At 44.0% G+C, this 11333-nt stretch overlaps 1 protein-coding gene across 1 annotated transcript in view; it reads right to left on the reverse strand.

Moving 5' to 3' along the window:
* Nucleotides 1–11333, reverse strand: part of mdfic (MyoD family inhibitor domain containing) — a 28702-nt gene that overhangs the window by 16998 nt on the left and 371 nt on the right. Inside the window, exons 2-3 of the mRNA XM_080851605.1 lie at nucleotides 11058–11226; nucleotides 9202–9339 (exon numbers count right to left, since the gene is read on the reverse strand). Of these exons, the coding sequence (XP_080707731.1) occupies nucleotides 9202–9339; nucleotides 11058–11154 (235 nt within the window). The 5' untranslated portion in view covers nucleotides 11155–11226. The remainder of the gene's footprint in view (nucleotides 1–9201; nucleotides 9340–11057; nucleotides 11227–11333) is intronic.

Genomic DNA, 11333 nt, shown 5'->3' on the forward strand with positions numbered 1-11333 from the left:
CTATCATCAATTATCCTTCGATTCAAAACGGAGCGTTTTTCCGTGATTAATATGTCTGACTGCTATCTAAATCATTAAAAGGGGGCCCTATGAGATGTCGTTTCCTTCAAATGTACAGAAGCACATTGAGGTGGAAAAAAATCACTTATGTTTCGTTGGAGCCAGAAGGTCTACCCTCCTTTGTGTTGTGTGAAATTTGCACGGTGCTAATTTGAGTGGTGTTAATGCAGCATAACAGGGAGAAAATCCTTGGCCTTAAACTTACCATGTTAAAAACACAACTACTTCACTCTCTCTCTTCCCTCTCCCTTTTGCCCTTTTATCCTCTCATTCCCTCCCTACCACTCTTTCTCTCTCTCTCTCTCTCTCTTCATTTCTCCTTTCTTTCTCTCCTTTTATCAATCTTTCAATTTCAGTGTCTCTTCTTCTCTTTCATCTCTGCATGTAGTGCAAACGTGCTTGCCCCTTTTTCCAATTCTTTCCATTCAAAGCGGGGTAGAAGATTGCCATAAACACAGTCTTCTTCTTCAACACTGCTGCTGCGTTAAACTCCTGCACATCTTGCACAGATTTACTTTTCTTTTTTTTTTTAAGCTGCTACCACAGCTTTCTAGAAAGATCCGTTATGACGTGACTCAGAGCAAGCCTGGTCCAGCTGCCAGACTGCATGCCCCGAGCGTGCTCCACCCTCCCCTGACAACGAAAGAAACCAACCCCAAGTTACACAGACATGAAAAAGAGAGGCAGAGAGAGAGAGAGAGAGAGAGTGGGAGGGATGGGGAGGAAGAGGCGGAGGAGGAGGAGGAGGAGGATAAGGAGGTGGAGAAGGAGAAAGGGAAAGGAGGGAAGAAGGGGTGTATTTTCAGTTTCAGTTAGGGCCCATGACTCACAGATTCCACCAATTTCAAAATCTCATGCTGCGCAAAAGTTCCACAGGAAACAAACTGGCTTCCAAAAAAAAAAAAACAACAGCATACAATGCATCTGCTGGAGACATTACAAGACAGGGCAAGGGTCAGCAAACAGATGTTTGAAACATCCAAAATGAAGCAGAACAAAAAGAAATGCGGAAAAAAGATACCAAAAGTCACCTCACCATTGCACATGAGGAGTCTATAAAAAAACAAAGCATCAGCACACATGGTTCCTTTATTTGCTCAGTATCAATCGCAGCATTAAGCTGGCCTAATGGACAGCTGTGGGTCAATGCTCTTTATCTTCAGGGTGCCAATCAAGCCCTTAAGCCCTGGGAATCAGGCCGGGGTGCAGAGGTGCCTCGTCTCTCTCTGAGTGGCTTTTTAAACGGGGAGACGGCAATATCGATCCCTGCTGGCAAGCGCGTGTCTGGATGCGAGTGTGTGCTTGTTTTTTAATGTGTGTATGAGAGTGAGTTGTGGGATCTCTGACTGAGGTGTTTGTGTGAGTGTGTGCGCGTGTGTGTGTTCGGTTTTTGCAACTGGACAGAACCCCTCTGAGCTTTCTGAGGTGCTGTGTGTGTGTTTGTGTGTGTGTGACAGAGAGAGAATCAGTGGGTGTGTGTGTATTTGTGTGTGTGGCACAGACAGACAGAGAATGTGTCTAACTGTGTGTGTGTGTGTGTGTGTGTGTGTGTGTGTGTGTGTGTGTGTGTGTGTGTGTGTGTGTGTGTGTGTGTGTGTATGTGTGTGTGTGTGTGTGTGTGTCAGGACTGGAGCCAGGGCTCCGCTCCCCAGTCACCCTTCAGTGATCAGAGGACCTGGCAGAATGACCCGGCGCCGGGGCGATGAACCTGCAAACATGGCGGGGCCAGGCGAGAGAGCCGCCCCACCACCACACACAGGGACGCCTAATAGAAATGGGGTTTAACCTTAATGTCAAAGCCAAAACCCTGTTAGAGACCCAGTAATCCCCTCTGCTCTACTCTCATTTGAAGTGGGTTCCTCTCTCTCTCTCTCTTCTCCTCCATCGCCCCTCCCTCTGTCTCCCTCTCTCTTTCTTTCTGTGTGTTTTTTTCTCAATCTACTCTCTTCTTCCCCTCTTCCAACTGATGTTTTGTGTGCAGGGTGAGGGAAGGTGCAGACACCCAGGAAGCCACTGGGACTGGATCCTGCAGCGAGGGGAGTCTCTTTGCGGAGGAGCGCAGGAATTCATCTGCTGGGGTCTCCCAGAGAACCAGCTCCTCACTGCAGTCTCTGTGCAGTCTGCCTTTGGAGTGATCCTACATCTGCATACTATTCTATGAGTGTGTGTGTCTGTATGTGAGTGTGTGTGTACATCTAATTGCTCAACACACACTCCATTCCCCCCAAATGTTTGAACAAAAAGGAAAATTCCAATATAAATCTTTAGCTAGCGACTGAAACAATGCACACGAATGTTTGACATGAGGATGTAGGACTGGAGAATCCTCAGCTGAAATAAAGTGGGTGTCAGAGGAAAAGAGTGTGTGGGGGGGAACAAAGCGTGCTCAAATATTCTGCTGTGAAAATATGAAGTACACGAGTACATACACACTTCCTGGGTTCAAGCCGCAGGATTTTAAATCTCAGAATATCAAAAGAAAACACATACATGCTTGAGAGAACGGAATTTAGCGGTTCAGGGAATGTTAATTAGAAGGCTTGAAAAAAAACACACCATACATCGACACCCGAGACAATGAGGAAATAATTACCCTCGGATGTAGAACTACAATGGCCATTTTAATCAACCTCTGCATAAGCATTTCACCCTATTTATACAGTTTCTGATTCTCTGACCCGCTGCTAAGTAATCACTTGAAAATTACCTCTCTGTTTTAATGGCCTCTTGCTTTAGAAACATAATTTGTGCAGAGACAGAATGGAATGGATGTCAGCCGACTTCAAAAAAGAACCCGGCCCACAACCGGGGCATTAGAACCTGATCTGGCTCGGTCCTGCTCCAGGGTCGGTCTCCGTCTGAGAAGGCTGAGCGGAGTCGGGTGGGGGTGGGATTCTTGATTTATACATATCTTTTTTTTTATCCTTACATAACAACAATTAAATCAGTCTTTTTTACTGGAAATGGTTACTGGACTTCAACAATGAGAGCCCCCCCCCCCCCTTTTAGAAATGAAATGTATGAGAGTGTATTGAATAAGAGTGTGTTTTACATGAATGTCGTTTGAAAGGGCTGAGGTAACAGTACAGTAGTTTTTGTTACCATTCCTGTGTCACATTGTATTCCTTTAGTGAATGATTCCATTTTCCCTGAAAGGAGAATGTGCAGCTCTTCTGACCTCGCTCCTACCAGCACCAGTAGCACATTCATACCAGGGCAACATCAGAAGCACATCCTGAGTGAGGAGTTATATCCAATGTGTGGATACACTTCCATTAAACAAATATTCATCAACCTTTTGAAGTGTCACATATTCGGCAGTGTAAAAAAGGTCACTTCGCTCCTGTCAAGTGAACAACCTTGAGGATTCAACCAGTGAGAGGGCACAATCAGGGATTCACACAAAGGCCAAGTTAATGTCTTTCTTTTTATAGTGCAAAGCCTCAAGTCTGTTTGACCTTATTGGCTCTCTTCAGAATTTCCAGACTGATAAAAAATTGGAGAGCGGGAGAAAAGTAGGAGTTCTTCAGACGAGACAGGGCTTCTTTATCCAGGAGAGCACTTAGGAACTATTTGACACACCATGAATAATGTGGTGATTAACCACCTAAACTGGCGTTGTGTGTCTGTGTGTGTGTATGGGGGAGGGGGGTCGCTGTAATTTATTTTAGACTGGTAAGGCTTGTAAAGCCAAAGACCTTCATTTCAGGAGGAGATAGAAGCTTCTGGAAAAGAAACTGCGTTTCTGAAGTCCGTAGAATGAGGGGAGGAAAAATAAGGCCTACACCCACTCTCTCCCTTTCACCCTTCCAAGCACTCAAGAAATGACTGGCTCCAATATCATTTCAGGCTATTTAAGCACTATGACACAAGTGAGAGAGGGGTTGGTGAAGGATACCCCCATGGCTGTGATTTGGCCAGAGGCCGAGTGCCGCAGGTAATCACAGCCAGAGCCTCTGAGGGATATCCTTCACCAACCCCATGACATGGTTGGTACTGCTTTTATACAACAGTTCTACTGCCGGCTTATTGAGTTTGAAGACACCAAATTGTGTTTTTTTTCTTTGTTTATATTGATTTTATTTATTAATTTCCCGCCCCCAAAAAATTGTTCCAACCTGAGTTTTAGGCGTCAAGCGTTGCCCGGCAACAAATACTGTCCCTCTGCAGCCATGTTAAATCATTGAGGCTATTTCGTCCACATTCATTTGTACACTCATCTCTTCACATTAAATGTTCATTATTTCATTCCCCCTATTCCATTTGCTCCCTTTCCTCACTGAAAAACTGTCAAATGTAAAATAATAAAATGTCTGCCTACCTTCTGCTCTCGCTTTGAATGAATGAAGTGAAATGAAATTAAGTATATAAAACGTGGAGTGATTGTTAGCGGTGAAGAGACTGAGTCAGGCCCCACTCATGGAATGCCTCTTCTTCGGAAATGTATAAATGGCTCGACCGGACCTAACTGTTGCATAATTAAAGAGTTTATTCAACTAAAACATCCTTTGGGAGACTCAACCAATACTTCAACCCGTCAAAGGTCTCACGCTGTTTTGTATGACTTTCCAGAGACATACTCACAACAACTAAATAAGAACTGTGCTTGCTGTTTCCTAAGAACTGTGTTAAAGTTAATGAAGCGGACAGACAAAAGGAAGCTCCTATTGATTTCCTGATTCACAACAAAGACGTCAGGTTATTATCTGACTTGTGGGGGTTTATTTTCCTCCTCACTAAGTGGGCTTTCCTCCTCTGATGCATCCACATTTCTCCATCTATGCAACAGAACCGAAGGGGGAAGAAAAAGAGAACACTCTCTCTATCATCATCATCATCATCATCATCAGTTTGCCAGACGATCTCGCTATTGTTAAGCGGCCTGACATACATTGAAAGGCCCCATCAATGCTGACGTTTCTGTTTCAATCACAGCAGCCTAAAACAGGGTGACATCTACTTTCTGAAGAGGAACATGGACACAGCCCAGTCAGTCATTCACAGTCTTCAATATCTCTGAGCGAAAAAAGGGATCGATCATGATATGGAATGAACCTGTCTATTCCCAAACTTCACAAGTCAGATGACATGGGAAAGACAATGAGAGACAGACAGAAAGAGAGAGAGAGAGACAGAGAGAGAGAGAGAGAGAAATAGAGGCAGAGAGAGAGAGAGACAGAGAGAGAGAGAGAGAGAGAGAGAGAGAAATAGAGGCAGAGAGAGAGAGAGACAGAGAGAGAGAGAGAGAGAGAGAGAAATAGAGGCAGAGAGAGAGAGAGAGGGGGAATGAAAGACATGATGCAGTGCACCTGCTTGTGCAAGAAGAGAATGCCTCCCATGTGGCAAAAGTTTCTAAAACCATGAGCGTGGGCATGGGGCATGTTTTGCTTTGGCTGCATGGGTAAACAGTCAACCAACAAGCACGTCATCACACAAAGCTGAAAGAGAGAGCAAGAGAGAAAACAAGAGAGAGAAAGAAACAGAGGAAAAGAGTGAGAGCTGGAAAACTTGACAACCTAGAAACAAAAGAACTGTTGTCAAAGGCAAAAAAAATAACCCAAAAAAACAATCCACCAACAACTGCATGGATGGAAGCAATCACTTGCTATTAGCGTTGTTAGATGCCACAGAACCCTGGAGGGGGGGGGGGGGGGGGGGGGGGATAGAGAGAGAGAAAGAAGTAAGAGAAAGAAAGAGAGGAGCGATAGAGAGTGGTAACAGAAATGTCCTGCTCTCTCTCTCATTCCTCCTGAATCACTGTGATCAGGCTTTCGTGAAGGTCTGCAAGCTGTGCTCCAAACAATAGCAAAGCCAATGAGATTGAATGGTCTGCCGTAATGCAGGCGTTTGACCTGTTTAAATGAATTGTGTGAGGCTGTAGCCATGGGGATAAAGAGGTCTTAGGGGGCGATCACACTGCGCTGCTGGCGACTGGAGAGGCTATACATAACCTCAGCAGAACTAAGAATAAGATTCTTCACAAGCATGAGGACAGGGCGGATATTATTGCAAGTGCTTTTGAAAGAGAAACAGAGGAGAGGGTGCAGAGACAGAGAGAAAGAACAAGAGAGAGAGAGAGAGAGAGAGAGAGAGAATATGGCTTCTCACAATGGAACTATGTGATATGGGTGTGGTGGCCATTTTCCTCTTTAATAAAAAAAAAACTGAAATAAAAAAAATAAAAACAACAAATGGTGAGAGTTTTCCAATCACAACCACAGCTTCACAAGGCCAAAAAACACAGTTTCTGCCTTTCTCTCCCAACAACTGAAATAGAAAAGAGAGAAAGAGTGAGAAAAAAAGAAAGTGAGAGAGAGAGGGAAAGAGAGAGATCCAGAAACAGCATGGAAGCCTTAGTTCATTCCACTGTGAGTTTTATACCTCCAGGGCTTTTTCCTGGCTCCAAATAACACAAGGGTGGTACCTCTTGTACATACACTGTCTTCAACTGGCCCGTGCAAATATGGCTCAGGCCTACTGCAGAACCTCTGCTATTCTAACATTGATTACAGTTAGTCGCTTGTCTCCATTTTTACAAACAGTAAGGGGCTTTCTCTAAATGAGTGAAAAGTAGTAGGTCACGTTTGCCTGGACCTGACTAACAAGCACCCAACCTACTAGCTATTTGGATCCAGATCCATGACCTTGAATAAGAGACTCCTAGCATGGAATCACAACATATTAGGCAGATATGGCAATATTGTGCTCTGTAACGAAGGGAGAGAGCATTTACCCCACCTGGCCTTGTACCGAGGTCTTGTACTAGACCTGCACCCTGACCACAGTGCCTAAGAGCCTGGCTCGTTATGGTACGGCAGTCAAAGCACATACTCATCTGTAGTGACGGCACGCTGTCACATGCTCATTATAGCAGTCAGATATAGGACTACTCAGGGGCGAAAAAGGTGTCACATCACCACACAAAACATGCAAATGTGTGCCATGTACCAAATATATATATATATATACTCTACAACTACCCTACTCACGACAGAACACTGGCCCTTTCTGGGGCCTTCGGCAGCAGTGCCCCTTGTCTACCAGCAAGCCATGACCCTGGTCTATCCGTTTCAAACCTATGATGTTTGTTCCAAACATCATTGCATTGACAAGCATTATCCTTTTAATGGCAAGGCGGCTCAATTACGCCGTGGTACACATTTTCAATTTTATGAAATGTTAAAATGATAGCTAAGTTATATCTAAGAAATGTCACCAAAATATCTAGCCAAAAGTGAATAAATCGAGAAGAGGATCCAGTTTCCTACAGTCAGTATCCTCTTCTGGGATTCACTGTGTTGCCTGTGATGGAGTGATGCACCAGAGCAATAATGCCATTGATGTCACATATAACATTAGTGCAATAGTAGTCTGTTTGCCTCCGAAATGTAACAGCACTTTTGGCAATGTCAACTGTCTATAACACCAAACATACCTATCATGATCGAGATTGTGGTGTTGGAATACTTTAACTCAGGGGTCTCAAACTCTTGAATTATTGAAAAGTTCCATTGATTTAAATGGGCGACCCCAACGTTTACTGTAAAAATCTGGCCCCCCAATGACCAGACTGCATGCTCATCGGCCCCCGGGTAATTTGAGTTTGAGACCCCTGCCTAACCCTTGTCAGCTGTCCAGTGTCATAGCACAAGCAGCCTCACAACACAATAAACTAAAAAGGTGTTTAAATCGCAGTGCAAAAGAACAATACCGAGACATGATTTCTAACAGAAAGATTGTTGCCTCCACAAACATTCTATTTTAAACCCTGGATGTTCTTTGGTGACACACTTTATAGCACCCATTCCACATGGAACACCCCTCCCAGCCTTGGCGTGGAAAAAACAACTTGTTTTTACAGAAACCCCCAAACAATCCTTCCTCTTTTAGGGGCCCACCTCAGGTCAGTTAGTTCATTCAGCCAACAAATGTAGGCAGTCATCCGGCAGCCAGGCCTAAGTTCCAAGACCTGTGGTTTCCACTGCACCATCAGGTATGCTGGATGTGTCTTTCTGCCCCAACAAATCTCTGGTGAACAGGTCCGTCCTAGCCAGGCCACTCCAAGCCAAACCACAAAGGGCTTTCCTTACTTGCTCAGTCCTCTGAGAGGTTGGCCCAGCCACTACTGAACACTGCCATTATTATCTAATAATACGGCCCCCACAGAAAACACACACACACACACTCGCAGACATACCGCCAAGGCTAAATGGCTAAAGCTATATGACATACACCCCAGCCATGTGATTTTGAGTGGCTTGATTTATGAAGGAGGGTATGTTAGTAGTGTGGACACGTGAAACACTGCTTGAAATGTCTTGGAGATGGAGGGCTAGTGATCTCTCTGCAGTCCATGATTAAGGAAAAGTGAATAGTGATTCAAAGAAAAAATGTGAATAACTTTCAAAAGTTCAACAGATTTAGTCAGTGACAGTCCAAAGGGAATCACCTCAACATTATACCTTATTAATAACCTCCTAAAGAAGGGCATATTCTTTTCATTTGCAGACGCAAGGAAATTCAATTCATTTCTTTCTTTGCAGGGGGACAGAGAGGAATCCTGACACAACGTTTTGAATTCATCACAGATTCTGTATCTACTGATCACAGAACTTTATATTTTTCCATACGCTCGCGGAAACACCCTGGGCATGAGACCCAGTTCTCGTAAAAATAAATGGGAACCAGTCTGTAGGATTTGATGTAAGCCAAACAAACCCGATTTATCATTGACTTTACTAAAATCTACAAGCCACTTGCAAACCGGTGTTCACTTCTGTAGTAGTCTGTGAGAATAGAGGAACTTTGAAGAGGAACCCTCTTAGTTTGTGTATCGCTAAGGCATACACATCTAAAAAAACTCCAGATTCAGATTCCCTAATTTCAGCAGTCGTCTAGAAAGATTTAAACATACATCACCTGAAAATGCATTTCCCTATTGACCCAATATGGGTAATACTCCCTTTTATATCAGTTTGCAAAAAAATGTATAATCTGTCGAAGTTGACCTAAGTACCACTGCTGTGACACACTAGCTATCAAACACATGACGCTGAACAAAAAAGGGGTGAGTAAGTTAACAGTAAGTAGACGTTACCAAACACACACACACAGTCACCCACTAGTCAGTGCTCTACTTACTTCTGACGAGGTTGTCATGGGTGTAGCCTCCTCCCGTCACATGTTCTGGCGTTCCGCTGGACTGTGGTTCCCCTGGAGACCGAGTTTTGGTTGTTGATGTGGCGTCTGGTGATTCACAACTGTCATTGTTGCATGCGCCTGGAAGCGAAACAGAGCGGATGACCTCATTCGAAAGCCACATAAAAACCACAACATGGAAACGTTGTTTGTGTATCTGTACCAACCCTTGCTACCTCAATCTATTTGTACCCGCTGAACTTCAATAACTGCAGTGTGTTGATGTACATAAAGGAAAAAAAGGTCAGAGCAAAAATTTGCTTGGCTTAATATCGAGTGGAGGCCTCAGCTGTATCCTTAGCCAGATAAAACATATTCCTTTTTGGCACACAAGTTACACAACAGCGTGGGCGGACCAGGTAATGTTCCGGCCAGAGTTCTGGATCTCATTTTCTCCTCTCCTCTGCTTCCCTGCGCCCAACTACCTGCCAAGCTTTTTACAGACATAAAGCCAGCATTCATCTATCTCGGGGAAAAAAGAGAAAACAGTGGGCAAATGTGCCTGATAGCCGTGCAAGAGGCCTAAAACCAACCTTTAAGAATTGTTTGGTCATACATTCTCATAGCATAACTCATAAATCTGAGGTAATATTTTTTCACAATGCGTAATTGCACCTTCTGTCTCAGTGCAATGACAAAGTTTGCTTTCAACAGAACTGGTACACAGATCTCTCTTTAAAAGTACAAGTTGAGAATTGGTGGCATTATCTTCAACAAACCTCAAAAAATAAAAACCTGCACCCCCTCCAACCCCCTGCTCACATCTTCTATAATTATCAGTGAAATTGTGCAACACCTGAGGTGGCTCAGCTGTTTTGGCTCCAGAGACAAATGAAGAATGTCTCTGCAGAGCCACTGCAATCACGCCCCCCCCCCCCCCCCCCCCCTTCTGTCTTTCCTCCTCCTGAACAAAGACTATATTTGTTTCAACTCTTAGGCTCTCTCCCCACTTCTTCTCACCAGCCTGATGAGAGGACATGATGGATATGGTACAGTTGTTTTAGATACATAGATAGATATGGCCTCATCTTGGCCACTGGTCTAATGCATGGAGAACCTTTTTTAATTTTTTTTTCATGCCTGCGGCGCCTCTCCTGAATCGATGCACTCCTACTAAGCTATGGCTGGCGTGATGCATCAAAGTATTTAGTGATTACAGTTTGAAGTAAATTAGGTCTATTCTCGGAACATAACACAGCCCTCTGAGAGGGAAATCCAGCCTTAACACTGATGCTTTGAAGGTCCCGAGAAAATCCATTTGCCACCAGTGTCTGTGATTGCTTACTTTGTCCTACTTTGCTATTTTTTGACAGTGCTGTAATGATGCTCAGTATAAATAGAATGGTTGACGGTTCAGTGGCTGCTTTTAAAAAAATGGGGGCAGGCTTATTTTACATGTGATAATCTTATGGGCAACTAGAAAGTTAATTAAAACTATAATTGGCATTGGGTGTTGCTAATAGCCACCAAGGCCCCCCCCCCCTTCAGTCCTTTGTAAGAAAATAATGAAAACTTTACACACCAGGCCTGATGCAGGCTTGTACATACTGATGTCTGGTCTATCTACAAATATAATTTGAAGAAATAATTTGAAGAAATAGGTTCTGCCAGATTGTAATTTATAGCGCATTTAAGCAGTAGCATGGGCAAAATGCAGTCTGAATGTTACCTTGAGGTAATGACACATTTATATGCACATATCTAAGAACATTAGGTGTAACTAAGGCAAATGTCAATGTGTATTCCGTGAACATAAGTTAGCTGGTAAAAAGGGTCGTAATGCAATCAAGGAGACTTACCTTGAGTGGAGCTGTGCAGAAGACGACTCGTCTCCTGTTGCAGGTCAGTCTCTGGCCCTACAGGCCCTTCCGGAGGTAACACTGTCTCCGCGGACATGAGACAGCCTCCTTGTCCAGACACTGTACACACCCGAAAATGTCTCCCCTTCGTTGTTATCACCCGCCAACCCTGTTCATGAAAATGATACTTCAGTGAGTCTCGGCTTTAGCTGTAACATAGCTGGAATGCTATAAGTATGTTGATAAGCGCGCCTTGCTGATCTTTGCTGTGAAGAA

Source organism: Sprattus sprattus (genome assembly GCF_963457725.1).
Source record: "Sprattus sprattus genome assembly, chromosome: 14".
Classification (NCBI taxonomy): Eukaryota; Metazoa; Chordata; class Actinopteri; order Clupeiformes; family Clupeidae; genus Sprattus; species Sprattus sprattus.